Source organism: Branchiostoma lanceolatum, chromosome 2, assembly GCF_035083965.1.
Source record: "Branchiostoma lanceolatum isolate klBraLanc5 chromosome 2, klBraLanc5.hap2, whole genome shotgun sequence".
Classification (NCBI taxonomy): Eukaryota; Metazoa; Chordata; class Leptocardii; order Amphioxiformes; family Branchiostomatidae; genus Branchiostoma; species Branchiostoma lanceolatum.
The window spans coordinates 34,539,627-34,557,168 of record NC_089723.1 but is presented as its reverse complement, the minus strand read 5'-3'; the positions used below and the strand labels follow the sequence as shown (position 1 = coordinate 34,557,168).

The 17,542-nt window shown below is 42.6% G+C and overlaps 1 protein-coding gene across 1 annotated transcript in view; it reads left to right on the top strand.

The window, feature by feature from the left end:
- Positions 1–17,542, top strand: part of LOC136427005 (nucleoprotein TPR-like) — a 43,535-nt gene that overhangs the window by 22,615 nt on the left and 3,378 nt on the right. The window contains exons 31-50 of the mRNA XM_066415724.1: positions 903–1,040; positions 3,306–3,494; positions 4,156–4,386; positions 5,967–6,167; positions 6,842–6,943; positions 7,438–7,599; positions 8,136–8,280; positions 9,188–9,288; positions 9,921–10,082; positions 10,439–10,664; positions 11,112–11,225; positions 11,676–11,899; positions 12,284–12,505; positions 12,886–13,008; positions 13,281–13,404; positions 13,925–14,037; positions 14,438–14,542; positions 15,495–15,569; positions 16,843–16,946; positions 17,263–17,366. Of these exons, the coding sequence (XP_066271821.1) occupies positions 903–1,040; positions 3,306–3,494; positions 4,156–4,386; positions 5,967–6,167; positions 6,842–6,943; positions 7,438–7,599; positions 8,136–8,280; positions 9,188–9,288; positions 9,921–10,082; positions 10,439–10,664; positions 11,112–11,225; positions 11,676–11,899; positions 12,284–12,505; positions 12,886–13,008; positions 13,281–13,404; positions 13,925–14,037; positions 14,438–14,542; positions 15,495–15,569; positions 16,843–16,946; positions 17,263–17,366 (2,965 nt within the window). The remainder of the gene's footprint in view (positions 1–902; positions 1,041–3,305; positions 3,495–4,155; positions 4,387–5,966; positions 6,168–6,841; positions 6,944–7,437; positions 7,600–8,135; positions 8,281–9,187; positions 9,289–9,920; positions 10,083–10,438; positions 10,665–11,111; positions 11,226–11,675; positions 11,900–12,283; positions 12,506–12,885; positions 13,009–13,280; positions 13,405–13,924; positions 14,038–14,437; positions 14,543–15,494; positions 15,570–16,842; positions 16,947–17,262; positions 17,367–17,542) is intronic.

Below are 17,542 nucleotides of genomic sequence, written 5' to 3'. Positions count from 1 at the left end.
GTATGGTAACATGTAAATACTGTACACGGTGTGTGTCTTCAGACACAACCAGTAAATTTAATTTTTTCTTCAGTGAACTAAACTGGATCAAGGTCTTACATTTTGTACATTGGGAAATCGAAAGGTCTCTTCTTACTAGGTTCATAGAGCATAGATGTGGCACATATACATAGAGTCCCTAGGGCATTCAGTGAGTTTGGACACTGAAGTTTGAAAGGATTATTTCGTAAGAGGCCATCTACATCAGAGCCCATCGGCAATCCCTCAATAGAGACTGGCTGATACCAACTGCCGTGTACCTTTGACCTGTTGCTGACGTCACACTTCCGCTCAGGTCATGTGACACAGGCTTTGGGTCATTTCAACTTAAGAAGGGTCAAAGGACTAACCGAAAGCTTGTTGGTGACTGATTTATACTGTGTATGGAAATGATGTGTAAAACTTTTACTATGCAGTGTTCTAACCAGGATTTTTTCACAGCGTAGGGGTTAGGTACAGAAGGCCAACTTCGCACGGCGCAAATCACTCGTGGAGTGCCAAAGACATGATAACGGTTGGTAGTCTGGCATCTTCCTGCACAAAATATTGAAATTCATAGCCAAAAAAAAAACACACTATTTCCTGCATTTTGTGGGATACATTTTTTGAAGTTAAGTTTTTCCTCTGTCACATCCTCATTCTAAAGCCAAATATGAACTTTTTATAAGATTTATGAAGGTTCTTCCCAGAAAGAAACACCCCTATGCTCATTGAAACACAGCATCGGGGTCCAGATCACAGCATCGGGGGTCCAGATCACAGCATCGGGGGTCCAGACCACAGCATCGGGGGCCCTTACGCTGAAAAGGCCTGGCGAGAACACTGCTATGGATCAAGGTCACTAATCCTTTCCTCCCCTACAGGCTGCTGCTCAGACCGCCCTGCAGCACCAGGAGCTGCTGAAGAAGGTGGAGACTCTGAACGTGCTGACGGACAGCAACAAGCTGCTCAGGGAGGAGAAGGAGAGGGTGGAGGGGCAGCTGCAGGAGGTCACCGCTAAGGTGGGGAGCAGTTATTGTAAAGTATCTGTCACACTGTTAACTCTTGCCTCACAACCTTCTCCAGATCATTGTTTATAGTTAAACCTCTGTCACACATAGAGGACAGTGGCCCTCAACCTCCTCCAGACCATGGTGAGTTAGTTGTGAGCAAGGTCATCTGTAGTTGGGAATTAAGCGCCTGTCACATATAGTATAGCCTCCCAACCTTCTCCAGACCATGGTTGGAAGTATATCTTCATAACGTTATCGTCTTTTTAAGCATGTAGGAAAGAAAGGGACATCTCCAAGCCAAATAGCTCTAGCAGTAGGTGGGTCAAGCCCCATGATATACATATGGCCCAGAAAAGTTACCAAAATTCAGCTTTCCTCTCAGAAAAAAAGCCATATCTGCCTTCAACTACAACATTTCTGAATAAAAATTCTCAGAATTACTGTCAAGCTGATTGTCTCTTAGAATATATTTATTTGCAAGAAGTGCAACTTGATGAGGTTTTTCACATGTTTCTTGAGACAACAGCTTACCGTGGTGCCGGACCGTGCGAAAGCGCTGTCAACAAGTTGCGCGCTATATTTTTTAAAGCTGATTCTGGGTGTGTTCTCAATGCTCTAGTCACATATATCACCCCAAAAAAAATTAATTACTGTAATATTCAAAACTATTTTTTTTTTAAATCATAACAAATATTGAAAATTACAAAATCAGAAATCTTGTGCCATGTAGTATGTATATTTTTCTACAGTAACTTAAAAAACGTGTTTGGTATGATTTCATTATTTGGAACACCCCCAGTCAACCCAATATAGAAATGGTAGTTTCCAAGATGGCCCCCGCCATGGAGCACATGGCAGCGACATTTGGTTTCTTATGGAGGAGGAAAAGATTCCTGGTAAGTTTCTAGAAGAGAACATTTATATTACCTTCCTAAGAGTCTACAGAGAAAATTCCTGAATGATTTAGTTGAAAAGATATATAAATGAATTGTCCATATTAAACTTTTCGAAAGTAAGGGTGGGGAGGGGAGTGGTCTTTATAGAACTTGTTTCTAGTTTACAACTTGATTTATGGAACAGCCCATAGAATACATGTAGTAGGATGAAATATGTCAAAATGCTATCATATGTTGATTTTCTATTTCTTGTAACGCTTCTTGTGGTTGTGAAAATATTATAATAAGTTTATTGCAAGTTCTTGCCCGTAGGCTAATTGCAAGTACATGTAACATGAAAGGAGAAGGTGGAGGGGCAGCTGCAGGAGGTCACAGCTAAGGTGGGGAGGATGGGAGCAATTACTGTAAAGCCTCTGTCATGCCAAGCAAACTATAGCCTCCCAACCTTACTTAAACCTCTAGCCTGTGACACTTAGAAGACCGTGGCCATCCAACTTTCTCGAGACCATGGTTGGAAGTTACATGTTAGCCCGTCACACTTAGTCAACCATAGTCTCCCATCCTCATCCAGACCATGGTTGGGAGTAAGTCGTGAGCAAGGTTATCTGTGGTTGGGAGTTAAGTGTCTGTCGCATATAGCCTCCCAACCTTCTCTAGACAATTGTTGGGAGTTAAGCCCCTGTCACACATAGTAGAATGTGGCCTCCCAACCTTCTCCAGGCCATTGTAGTTAAACTTTAATTTGCAATTCTATAGCCGACTTCAAAATTTTAAACAAGTAATACATCAAACAAAGTACAACAGACTACAAAGGTCATGTTGCCTTTTCTGATACTTAGATTTAAAGCATTTCATTTATGCTAGTGTACAAAAGTATCTTAAAGTTTACCCTATAGCCTACAAAAATATATAAGTGCACTGGTGCACCCACAGCTTTAGGTGCACATAGGTGAACATGCACCCATTATTTCGAGCCCTGAAAATATTGTACATCTGATCACATCAGGTCCAGCAGCTGCAGAAGGACATCGAGCCGCTGCAGGAGAACAACCGTAAGCTGTCCACCATGAATGGCTCCCTGCAGGCCTCACTTACTAATGTCACTATTGTACATCTGTCCTCCCCACCAGGTCCAGCAGCTGCAGAAGGACATCGAGCCACTGCAGGAGAACAACCGTAAGCTGTCCACCATGAATGGCTCCCTGCAGGCCTCACTTACTAATGTCACTATTGTACATCTGTCCTCCCCACCAGGTCCAGCAGCTGCAGAAGGACATCGAGCCCCTGCAGGAAAACAACCGTAAGCTGTCCACCATGAATGGCTCCCTGCAGGCCTCACTTACTAATGTCACTATTGTACATCTGTCCTCCCCACCAGGTCCAGCAGCTGCAGAAGGACATCGAGCCGCTGCAGGAGAACAACCGTAAGCTGTCCACCATGAACGGCTCCCTGCAGGCGGAGAACACCATGCTGAAGAAAGACGTGGACCGCTGGACGGCACGCACGCGCCAGCTGATCGAACAGTCCAACAAGGCCGACCCAGAGGAGATAAAGAGACTAACAGAGGTGACATAACCTCCATTCACATTAATCTGCCAGGTTACATAAATCCGCCACTTTGAAAAGTAGTGTGTTTGAGACATCTCTAGTGCAGCACCCCCCAGATATGCACAGTTTACAAAATAGATATACAGGAGTGCATTATACTAGGGGACTTTGGGTTGGAGATCTGTTTGGACGTATCTTTTCAGGGTGGCGGAATAATTTAGTACAGCTGTAGATGTTAATCTTTTCTCAGTTAAGATATGCTTCACAGTTTGTTTTGGTTGTGGTTTATAAGTGAAAAGGTTATGAAGGGTAGGCATCCAGGTAATAAGGTGACAGTAACTCAAGCAACTGGATGAGATTTGGAAATGGTCAGATATTTCAGACAGCATCCTCTGTCTTTCAGTTTAAATTGTGAACTAGTTTATCGTAGCTTTTTGTTTAAAGCCATTAGCATGTTTGGACTGTCTATAGCCACACAGTTTAGCAGTGTACAGCCTTCTTATTTACCCAACATTTCTTGGGAAACCAGTGTTGATAGATACACCAAAAACAGAGACAAGCAACTGAATATGATGTTGGGAACTTTCCAAAATCATATCCAGTTACTTGAGTAACTGGTTTTGGTGTATCTTATTACCTGGATGTCTAAACTTCATCGAAATGTTGATACATGTTATAGGAGAGGGATAACCTACAGAAGCAGATGAGCAGTAACACAGAGCAGATGCACAAGTTCCGCGCGGAAGCCTCGCGTCTGAACACGCAGCTGTCGGCGGAAAAGAACAAGACCAGCGAGGCCAGCCGGGAGTCGATGCGGTTCAAAACGGAGGTGACCCAGCTGAAGGCCCAGAACAGCTCACTACAGGGAGAGATGGCTGGGTACAAGAGCTTCAACACCAAGCAGGCTCAGGTGAGACATTTATATCTGTTTCTGTATCTGTTGCTGACCTTCGGCGTAACACACCAGCTTTGCAGGCACTCGGCACGACAGCAGCTGGTTATATTACTGTAAGTCTACTTAGATCCGCGGTATAATTAGATCCGCGGGATCCGCGGCGACCTCTGCGCCGCGAATCAATTTCCCCGCGGATATGTTTATCGTACTTTTGCCCCCCTCCCCACATATACGAGTGAGCTCGACTTCAGGGAAAAGCGACACATAAACAATGCACGCGATTGTGTAAAACATGACAAGCTTTTACACAGTACATACGAGTTAACAAGTGATATTACATATGATTCGCAGGAGTTTGGCCGAGCGGCGTCGCTACTCCCGACCGCTACACACATGCAGTAATTTACCGAGAAATCAGAAAATAACTATGGAGATACACGCCACAATTTTGGCTTTGCATTGTTGTTACGGGCGTGGGGACGCCGTTTACCGGCGTACAATCACGCTCTTTTGTTTCTTGCTATTGTTATGCTTGCAAACCATCGATATCGGTGCCTTTGACATATGTTGATCTCATTAAAAACCTGTTTTTCAAGAAAGCCAGCAAAAATACGTAAAGAAAAAAAAAGATTTTCGCCCGAGCATTTGAGTCCCTACGCTGTGATTTGCCGCCATTCGCCGCCATTTGTGGTCGTATTCGGTGGAGAATCTATCCCTTTAATTTTCTTCCCGTGGAAATTCTGCTTAGGTAGGGTAGATGAGTCGTGTTTACGCCGTGATTTTACTTCAAAATACAGCGCGCTAGCGGCAAGGGCCGGGCTGGGCCGCCATCTTTGTTTACTCTTGTTTACCGCCTGTTCTAAGCGCTGATTGGTTTGAGTCAGAAAAACTTTGCTCTGATTGGTTGACTGCAAGATTTCACGTGATCACAAGGCGGGAATTCCCCGTCACAGTTTCGGCATGGACCGCATTTTCTGACGATTTTGAAGCAGTTTTGTGGCGACCTTCGTAACATTTTTGATTTTTAAAAATTAACCAAACATTTTCTGATGGCAGTATTCAGTTATTTTTTTCTACTCATCGCCCAGCGCGAATTTAGAACCACCGCGGATTCTCCATTTGCCCGAAACCGCGGATTTTAGGCCCCGCGGATCTAAGTAGACTTACAGTACTCTGAATGGCCTGTCACACGTAGTCTTTGCATATTGGACTGCAACTGTTCTTAAAAGCTTTTTAGTGAGGATGTTCTTACAGTATTTGATGACGAGTTCCATTCTAATACATGTATTTTATATATGATTAGTTGCCGTTAGTTGACGTTGTGCCCTTGGAAAAGGCACTTAACACAAATTTCCTCACTTCACTCAGGTGAAAATGAGTACCTAGCTTTTGTTAGGGAAGTCACTCAGATGGGTTAGTAGAGTCATACCTCAAGCATGTAAAAGAAACCACCACACAAGAGTAGGAATCCTTCTTGGTGTGAGTGGATCAAATAAATCTGGATATGCAGCTTGTACTTTTCAGTACAAATCTGGTGTGTTACAGTTTACTGAGTATACAATACAAGCAAACAATGTAATGCCCTTTCTTTTCAGGAAATTGAATCTCTGAAAAAAGAAGTCCAGTCAAAATCTGCAGAGGTAGAGGAGAAACTGAAGAGCGTGACTGTACTGAAGAAGATCGGTCGGCGCTACAAGTCCCAGTTTGAAGAGAAAAACACCGAGTGTGAAGCGCTCAGCAAGGAAATGGAGACTGTCAAGAAGGAAAATGAAGAACTGAAGACCAAGGTTGCACAGGTAACCATGTTGATGTTTGTGACCCTTGTTTTTCAGATGACCATGTACTTGATGATTCCAGATATGACCTCTTTTTTAAAACCAGATGTAATGTACCTCAGAACCATGAAATTTCACAAATGCGATTATGTTATAAGATATTTATCAATGTTTCTAACTTGCAGTAGATACACCTTTCATACAACAAAATCAATGCGTAAATAGGGGTATGAATAATGTTGTTGATAACTGTACAGTGTTGGAAATGTCCACCTGCAGTCTGCAATTTGCAGAAAGATTTTCAAGATTGCAGAAGAAAAATGAAACAATTTGCAATTTTGCAGAATGAAAAAATCAGGATCAGGAGTCAATGGTTCTCAATTTTTCACATGTATATTTTTTCTTTTTTCAAACTTTGCTTGTAAAAATCAAAGATAGAGTGAGAGAATAAAAAAATTAAAGCATTGTTGCAAAGCTAGATATGATGTAAATATTTAGGCATTATTACTGGTTGAGAAGGTTGTAGAATGGAGGCTTGTTTATTTGCAGAAAATATTTTCAAATTACAGAACAAAATTTTGACATTCTGCAATATTGCAGGTCACTGGAAAAAAGGATTTCTACCACTGCTGTATGTACGGTGGTGCTATCCACTTTGAAGGAAACTGATTTGTGAAAAATGTTCTATTCTGCAGGCGCCAGCACAGGGAGCAGCAGCAGAAGCAGCAACACCTCAACAACAGGCTCAGTTGGAGGAGAAGACCAAGGCTGTGGAAGAGATGCAGCAGCAGCTCAAGGTACATTGTAATGGGAATTGCTGCCTCCCAACCTTCTCCAGACCATGGTCGAGAGTTAAGCCACTGTCACACATGGCCAACTATAGGCATTGCCGACCATAGCCTCCCAACCTCAGAGCGGGAATTGCTGTAAATCTTGAAGTATTCTGACTGATTTTATTGGAGAGGCACCTCAAAATCATGACACAGTGAACGTACAATGTTTTTGCACTAGAATGTGGATTCGACAGCAGACTTAAGGCACTGCAAAATCTTCTTTCCACTCTTATCTAGTCCTCATTTCCTGTCTTCAATTTTTTTCCATTTACTATATCTATATCTGTCACCTGATGAGAACCTGCGGAAAAAATGCAGTAGGCAGACTCAGCAAGCAATTTACAATGTAGAATGTATGAAATTCCCAAAACCTAAGAATAATTCACAAAGATAGTATGATATCTTCAATTTTTGTTAAAGTCTGTTGTAGCTGTACCACTGTTTTATGTTTGTCTCAGACCTTTGAGGATCAGGTAACCAAGTTAAGACAAGAAGCAGCTGAAGTCGAGGAGAAGCTGAAGAAGGCGGAGGAGGAGAAGACAGCCCTCCAGGCGTCGGAGACAAACCTCACCAAGTCTCTCACTGATGAGAAGGAGAAGGCCAAGAAAGTCCTGTTTGCTGTGAGCATCAATTTCATGGTTTTAACTTTAAGATTTGAAAGATTTGAAAGCTAAATTGTGTTAGTAAACAGCTAGAATAGTGCGAATTTGTTAAAATTGAACACTAATGGAGATCTTAATAAAACTTAACAAACTAAGTACCAGAAACATTTGTCTCACTTGGAATGATTAGATTACCAATTCTGACAAGATGATTCTGACTTTCGCATTTCAGGGCTTGCAATACTGGGTGCATCATGCACTTTTGGGCCCTAAATTTTTTTCTGTGTGTGCATCGGTGCACCCAAATATTGATTTTTTTAAAAGATTATGTACATATGATTGTACACTATAATACAGCACATTCTTGACATTTGGTTGCCTGAAAAAAGACTAGACGTGCACCCCATTTTTTTCTGTGCATTTATTATTCCCAAAAACGAATTTTGACCTTGGAATGTCAAAAACCCTCAAGCATTAAACTAATTCCCTGGATTTAATACCTTTTTAATGGGAAATACTGACTAGAAGTGACTTATGAAATATTTGATCTTCAGGCGAAACAGAAAATCCAGCAGCTGACCAACCAGCGAGACACCCGAGACAAGGAGGTGTCAGACCTGAAGGACAAGAGTGCAGCAGCAGAACAGAGCAAGGAAGAACTGGAGCTCAGACTCTCATCACTCAAGTCACAGTATGAGGGTAGGGGGCTTTTTGTTGTCGTCTCCTGTCGCAAAGAAAACGGACAGGTGCAATGGCTCTTTGAGTTTAGAAATAAACTAAGCAATTGTCACAACTACAAATGTCAGGTGAAAATCTATTTAGCATAAGTGTGGTATCAAGTGAAAGCTCTCTTCATTTATAATTAAATGTTGCAATATGAATACAGAGTCAATGAAACAAATTTGTGAAAGCTCTTGGAAGGTACAAAATCTGTGTGATTGTTTGTGAAACACTTACATGTCAGTCAACAAAGTCAGTAGCCAGAGTGAATCCATTCTTGTTAGATTTAGTCTGCTTCCAATGGTTGCTACTCCACAAGCGACTGTTGGAAGTGAACTAAATAAAAGCTAACAATACTGGATTCCAGGCTAGGAATATGTGTTTCCATACTTCTAAATGCATTAATGACCCGTTCAGTGGTGATCATATTAGATGTATAGTAGTAGTAGTAGTATCCAGTATTCTGATTAAACTGCTGCCGGGGTCCCTGAGACAGGGGTGGGCAGCAGCCGGCTAGTCGTCACACCCCTCTTCCATGCAGCTCTGTCCAGCAGGGGGGTTACCCTGGTCAGGCCGCACACCTTCATGTCCTTCCTGACACACTCCATCCACGATTTCATAGGTCTACCACGACCTCTGCTGCCTGGTAACTGCATTTTGGTGATGGTGTTGATGCAGCCACTTGCACGTGCAACATGTCCATACCACCGGAGTCGGCGAGACCGCAGCACAGATGCAATGTCCACAAGACCAAGTTTAGCATGTAGTGTTTCTGACGGTGTTTTATCCTGAGGTTTGGCACCGCAGATCCATCTAATCATAGCTCGGTCGTTGCAAGGCAATCGCAGATGTAGATTAGATAATGATGACTGTACTTAACCTGTAGGAAAGATCATGAGGCTGGAACGGCAGCTGTCAGATGTTCAGGAACAGAACCGCCAGGAACTGGACAGGCAGCAGCAAGAACAACAGGACCTGCAGAAGAGGGTAAGGACAGACCAGCTGTGTTTCACTCTTTTAGTCTAAGACTCAGTAATAGGGCTGCATACTAGTACTGGAACAGGCTAACGGTATGATACATGATAGTACTGCAAACTGTTCCGCTACTGAAGTAAACTTACGCTCAAGCGTAAAACTTTTTGGCTTATTTTGTCTCTAAAAACGTGTTATTCCTACCACAAAGATGAACATTTAGCACTGGATTTGTGTGGGCGTTGAAATCAGCTCCATCTCCGATTTGAGATCCTCTCGAAAGCATGGGTTCTCTACATAGGATACATGTACATGTACCTGAAGTCTAAATAAACATTCCGTTAATTCTAGATATTAATTCATGTTTCTACCCTCATTTAAGACCACAGGTTACTTTTTGAAATTGTTCAGGTACAGGTTCAGGTCTGCGCTAAACCTCTGTACCAGTACATGTACTTGTACCTGATGTTACATTTAGGTACACATCCTTACCCAGTACCCAGACTTATACATTGTATTTTACTTAACAATTATGATTGACTCGCTCCAGTAAAGATATCTCACTGACCTGCCATGTCCACATGTACTTCACTAATGGAGATCTAAATAAAACAAACAAACAAACAAACAAACTTATATTTGTATAGGTGGAGGAACAGCAGCGGCAGCTGGAGGCGCGGCAGAAACAGCTGCAGGTGCAGCAGCAGCACCAGGTGCAGCAGATGATGCCGTCCAACGAGCCTCCGACGGCCAACATCCGCCCCATGGCAACGCCCTCCACATCCACACCAACCAGTAAAGTCCACACTGTATGTTGATTTATTTGTTTGTTTTCTTTATAGGGCAGGCATGATCAGTGCTTAACACACTGCTTTACATGTGTGCCAAAAAAAGAAATAAGAGAAAGTACCAACAGAAAATAACAATATGACTGTACACAACCGAGTGTCAATCACAATCATATACACTGTATTATCAATCAAAGTCAATGTGGCAGGCTGTGATCTAAGATTATTATACATGATATACATGTACCTCCTTTGTTCTACATGTACCTTGTTTAGGAGAAGTACCAGGTCCTATCGCCCGCAGAAATTTCTTTTTTTGAAATGTACATTTTGTGAGTCATCTTTAAGTTCATGTCTGTATATCTGCTTGTAACTAGGTTCCTCCGGTGATGTCAGGAGCGTCGTCCAGCCATGGCTCCACTCACGGCTCCACCCACGGGTCCAACAAACCCACCCCTCGGGCGAGCATCCGCCCCATCGCTAAGGCACCGGCGACCGTGAGTGTCACCCCGACCTCCTCGGGTAGCATGACCCCCACCGCCACTGTCATGCCGACCACACAGGCTGACACTCAAGAGGTCGTCACTGTAGCGCCTGTTTCAGGTAATGCTTTAAATCTCCTTCTGGGATACATTTAATAGATTCAAGAAATGTTTGAATTGCTTTTTGTTTTCCTCTACTTCATATTTGATCCAAGCTCAGGGCCTGGTTATGTTCGTCGTACGATTGCAAAGTCATGAAACTTCAAAGCAAGCTGTGACAGAACCAACTGCAAACAGGAACCTAAGACAGCCTTTTCAATTCCAAGACAGCTGAATTTTGTTCAACACATGCACGACTATCCTCAGTCTTCGATCATTGCTTACAGCACTGTCAAATTTGTCCTCGGTTGTTGTAAGATCAAAATCATACAACAACCTACGACAAATTTGAACATGCTGTAAGCGACTTTGTTAGTCAGGCTGTGACACTACATGTATTTGATCATAGAAATAGACATATAATTGTAATGTTAGTTCTTACCTCGTGCCATGATCCCCGTTTGTCCAGGCGTGGTGACAGTGACCAACACCATGGCAGTGGTCCAGGCCACGTCCACTCAGCAGGCCACGGCCTTCGTCCAGCCCACCCAGCAGCACTCGGTGGTGCAAGCAGAAGTTCAAGGTGGGGTCAAAAAAAGCTTTAAGAATGTGCTTGCTTTGTTGGTGCATTCATTTGTCTTGACAGTCTAAAGTAACCGTGCAGTTTTTTGTGTATACTCTATGAGCTCATGTGTGGATGTACAATGTACATGTAGGTATGCGTTTTGAGTTTATTCAGATCCACAATTAATTAACACTATACAAGTACAGTGCAGCTACTCTTCCTGTAGTCCTTATCAACAAACATAACTGGACAAAACTATATGACACACAGGAACATAACAAATCATATACAGAGTATACATGTACAAAAGATTCACAAGATAAGGCTACTTGACTTGAGGTCCATGTACAAATGTACTGTAATATGAACAATGTGAACGATTCACTGTCATTTAAGTTGAATTTTGGCTTTGTACATGTAGATGTCACATTTCTTTCTGGAGTTAAACAATACTTCCTGCATTCACAGACATCCAGCCATCAGCCACTGTCAGCCCCACCCCTGTTGATCGCACCCCCACCCCGGTGGAGCAGACTGCCACCCCTCCCCACCCCTACGAGCCCCAGCCTGGCCCCTCTTCGGCGCCTGAACCATCCCAGGAGAACACGGCGCCCACAGGGAAACGGCAGCGGGAAGTGTCCACTCCAGATGTACAGGGGGGAGATGCACATCCGGTCACTAAACGGGCAAAGGTAATGTCTGTGTTGTATTGTATTGTTAGACAATGGCATATGCATTTGTGCAATAATGTATACACTCAACACAAAAAGTTGGGAAACATAGATTTGATCAATCATTTCTCTGTTGTAACACATAATGCTAATCATTAAGAAAAAAAAGGGAAATTTTCTTTTTTTGCAATCTGCTCACATACACCATGTACATCTAGGTAGCCCTGTAAGTAACTCATTGATGAAAGATCGTAACAAATGGATTATGAAATGTGAAAGAAATCAAGGTTCAGAGATGTTTGTGTTGAGTTTATTATGACTTATCCGATAAATATTTTAGTACAATATGACGTCCCTCGCAAGATGAGTGGTACTGATCATGATCATTATCACATATCCATGCAGACGGAGGCACCAACAGAGGAGCCAACTGAGGTCACAGAGGCAGACCAGGGGCTGGGTGAAGAGGAGAGAGAAGAGGAGCAGCGTGCAGAAGAGCCCCCTGCTGGCACTGCTGAAACTGCAGCCGTCTCCCAGCCAGCCGAGGACAGTGATGATGATGTCATTGTCGTTGATGATGATGATGAAGAAGAAGAGGAGGAAGTAGATGATGAAGATGAGGAGGAGGTTTGTGATACAAGAGGCTGAAGTTAGTTAACGATAAGATTCTTCCCACACCTTTTGGTGTTTAGGGATGGTGCTCATCTCTGTTCCTATAGCCTGTGGGCCACACAAGCCACTGTAAGGAAGGAGCTTACTAATAGGTTAATTCCCATATTCTTTTTTATAAGCGCTGAGAAAGCAGTACGTAACAATTTTCAAGATATGTCAAGGGTTTGAACCCACAACCTCTTTTTCTTGAGATTTTTGTGATTGTTGGAAAAATCCTGATGATCTGCCTTTGAAAACTGTCTATCTGTCAAAGTTTTTTATCAAGTCGTTACTTGAAATAGACACATAGTCAGATTTCTGTCATTGAATGTCTGTACATATATACATCCTCACAGGAATATGAGGAAGGGGACAGTGTAGATGATGAAGATTATGAAGATGATGTAGAAGAGGAAGGGAGTGAAGGAGAAGAAGAGATGGAGGAAGAACAAGAAGAGGAGGAGGAAGAGACATACGAGGTAAGAACTAGTTTGAAAAATAACCATGTTCCCAAGTACTCACAACTTCTGCTAAATGCTAAATATACTGTCTCCTCTTGTTGGTACACATAAACACCACATAGTAGATTAACAACAGTTTGAAAACTTTGTTTGATACTTTTGTTCAACACAAGCAAATGTAGTTCGTTTGAAGACTTGGTTAAAAAAGAAAGAGTAGAAGAGGATGAGGAGTTACGTTCCTTCAATGTGACTGCCCTATTTACAAGGATGGTGCAACCCTGTCCCTACAGATGGGTGAGGAAGGAGAGTCTGGGGAGGAGATGCAGGAGGAGGATGCTGAGGAGGAGGAGGAGGAAGAGGAGGAGCTGGGGGATGAGGAGCAGGGGAGTGATGAGGATGTGGTGGAGATTGTGGGTAAGTCCTCAAGGATGGGGAGAATAGGAATTATGACTCAAGCTCTTGACTGTTCATCACGCAAAATATGCAGGTGTCAGATACAATGCTGGGACAATGCTGCACTTATACATAAGAGTGCCTTAGGTCTAGCAGTTATAATTTCTTATTCCTTAGAATTTTCTGGAAAAATACCTTTACTGTAACAACTTATAGCAATGACTTACGCTGTAGTTAAAATGTCCAGTCGAGAGAGTTAAATGTCCAACAACTTGGTAAATCAGGACAACTCGGCACCATGTTTGGTACATTTTCTAGACGTTTCACCGTCATGAAAATGCCTAAGTCTGACCTTAATCCTAATTCTGACCATAGCCCCGGTCAGTCATAAACATAATGGTGCAACTCTTGAAGTGGAGTTGCTGTCATATGTGGTAAGAAAGACATGCATCTGTGTCCTGATTGGCTACGAGCCGAGTTGTCAACGAATTGTCCTGACACCTCCAGAGTCAGCTCCCCTTACCAATGTTATCTGTCCCAGATGATGATGATGAGCCAGCCATGCAGGGAAGAGATCAGGTGAGGAGTGAAGCAGCCCAGCCGATGTCTACTGACCAGGACAATCAACAGTCTCGACAGCAACCACAGGAGGAGGTACATGCACGCTAGGACATTTACCCTGCATTAGAATTATGTCTTTTTCTGTCAATGAAGGTTAGACATCCAGGTAATAAGACACACAAGATAACAGTTACTAGAGCAACTGGATAGATTTTCGAAATGGTTGATAGCTGTTTCAGGTACATGTAACATCCTTTACCTTTCGTCAGTCACTGGACTGAAGCAGAAATCTCTTCCAGTTGTTGTGACCTATGAACAGAATTTTTCTGTCCCACTGGCCTTCTGTTACGTTGACTTACTACAAGGAGAAGAGTAGAATTTCTTACAGAAGAGTAGACTGTCCTAAGAGCTTCCATTAAAATGGGGCTGTTTTATGTTTAGACAAGAAAACATATCTGTCAAATTGAATTGTTATGTTTTGACCCTCCTTCAGCAGTCCAGACCAGTTATCCAGAGCAGACCACGTCAGCCTGTCCCCACTCTGACTGTCCAGCCCCCACCTACTGACCAGTCCCAGCCACAACCCATACAACCACAGGTAATCATAGAGTATTTTGGATTAAACACTATTTTTCAGCTTTTTTTCTCAATACAAGTTCAGGTTTATGATAGCTACTATCAGTTTAAATCCTAGTATCAGGAGGTATTTATCATGTTAGATGTACAGAAGGTGACTGTACTATTACTTACAGTAGTCTAATAGTAAAATTTACCTAAAGAAATTCATCCTACATGTACATACGACTGTTGCACACCAGTCTGCGGTCATTACCGCAGTTTGGATCCATGTTGGACTGGGATAATGTTATAGGGTAAACCTTAAATTGTAGCGTTCTAAGGACCGCTTTCCATCAGACGACTATCGCTAACCAACTGTGGAGCGACCAAAGTTCTATTGCCATTTGTCTATTTCGTAAGGTTCTGTCTGGTCATATTTATTAGACTTCTGGTTTCAATCAGCCCGTGTAAAATACATGTACCCTGCCCACCCGTCATACAACTGATAGTGAGTTCAGCACCAAGGACAGGAGTGTCACCCTTGATTTCATTATACAACATTGAATATGATACAACATGCAAAAGTATGATTTGAAAGACAACAAAACATTCATTCTTTGTATATGAAATTCGTTCAGCGCTCAAATATTTAGTTGCAGCAGTTACATCAGCTAGTGGAAAGGGGGTGTAACTGCAACATCTACAAACATAATTCCACCAGGGTACGTAATTCCGCCACCCTGAAAACAAACTGCCAAACAGATCTCCAACCCAAAGTCCCCCAGTATGATACATTCCTGTATCTACTGTGTATACCTGGGAGGTGCTGCACTAGAGATATCTCAAACCCACTGTTTGTCAAAGTGGCGGATTTATGTAACCTGGCGGATTAATGTTATTTGAGGGTAAAATTATATGATGTAGTGGATATGTGACATGAGGTACCGTCAGTGGATCTGACCTGTCTCTGTACCCCCCTGCCTACCCCCCAGAGAATCCCCCCTCGACTCGAGCCCCGCCTCCTGCCCACAGGCAGGGCCCAGCTCGCCCCCTTCTCCCTCGGGCCGGTAAGTGCAATAATTACACATCCCACTAGATGGCGTAAGTGCACGGCTTGTAGTACATGTAGCGTCCACCACCCGGCACATGTACATGCAGTTAATGTCCTTGCTTATAGTGCATGTTGCACAAGGTAGACACAAGCATGCATTTTTAAGTCAGTCACAGCATTTTGTTGCCTTGGTTCTCAAAGTCACACACTTCACGCAGACCCAAACAAAGACTAACTCTTAAGCACGGTTTATAGATGTTGAGCCTTAAGCATGCCAAATTTCATTGTACTTACAGCAGATCTTTTTGTTTTTTAGTCAGGTGTTTCAAGTTAATGTGGATTGCAATAGATTTTGTTTTGCTCTCTGCTTCATTAATCCTCATAAGAGTGCTACATAATGTATATGTCAAGGGCTTAAGTTGGTATAGCTTGATACACATATAGATACCGGTACTATAATTTTCACTTAGATATAGATGCCACTGATCCCACTATTGATTATTGCGTGGCGGAAAACAGATGGTAGCCAGATGTTTACCCTACGGCCAGACTTGTCCTTTCCGTTCTGGAACTTAAAACAAGAGCAGGAGATGAAGGAGTCTGGCTTGTAGGGTACCACCAGATGTGTTCTGCACTATGAAGGGATATTTTAAGCTTTAGGTACTTCTTTTGGATGGTGTAATGCATTGTACACAAATAACCAAACTATCTACATTATAAAACTGAAGTGCAGATGCATAACCAGAAATCTGACATGTTGTCATTACCAATTCAGACCATACATGTTCATGATTGTATTTCACATGGATGCATGGCTTTGTAGTTGTACAGCATCTACATTCTTCGCATACACAGTAGTATTGTTTTAAAATTCCACAATTAACATAAACCAAACACATTGCATTCTACCAGATTTAAAACGTCTGTAATGATAGGTTCTCATTTGACCTTATGGCGCCGCTACATTCATTGTAGGTCGTTGTGCGATAGTAATATTTTCAAGCTAGCTGTGACAGAACCAAGCTGGCAAGGATTTAAGACAGCCTTTTCAGTAACAAGACAGCAAAATCTCAATATGCCCTCAGTTTGTGATCATACGACGATCGCACAACGCATGCAACCGAATCCTTACTAAGAAAAGAAGAAATCAAATCAGTTTGCAAACAACTTTTTTCTAGAATCTAAGGTTTTTGCTCAGCTATGTGAGGAAATAACATGTTTAAGACATTTGCAGATTAGTTGTCATAATAACATGATTGCAAAATGAATGTTTTATGTGTAATTGTCAGGGTCATGGTGGACCAGCCTTCGAAGACGTGGATGACTGCACGGTACCCAGCACTCCAACCCTGTTTGTACCAAGAAGAACTGACGGCTTCGCTGAAGCCCTCAAGTAAGACAGCTTCTTTGTTGAAGATCATTTATATGCAGGAAGAAGAACCAAGCACACACAACATAAGGAATAAAAAACTGTATATACTGTAAATTCTTTTAATTAATTGGGGGGGGGGGCATGATTTCACTGTTGAAGGGGAAATGACGTTTTTGCGGTGCTTAAAGTTTGCAGTTGACACAATTGGGTACAGTAGCATTACATTGGAAATTACAGTGTAATGAATTCATGGTTTACCAGGAGAGTTCACCGCGAAAATAAAATCACCACAGACATTCCAAGATTGACTGTATGTTGATATTTGTGTCCATGTCAGTTCTCCACAGATCCAGGGTGTGCGTTTCTCCTTCGGTCCTCCTTCTGAGATTGCAGAGATGCAGCGAGCCCAGCCCGGACTAGCCCAACTGGCAACACAAGGAGGTAGGGCAGGTCCTTCCTTACAACTTCATTTTGCTGGATTCCTTAAATGTTTGCTGACACCTGAGCTTGTGAAAGATACCCAAGATTCCCAGGTTCTCCTTGCGTATAGATGGACCGGGTGTGGTGGGATGAAAGACTCACTAACTGGAAAATATACACTGCAAACTGACTAGATA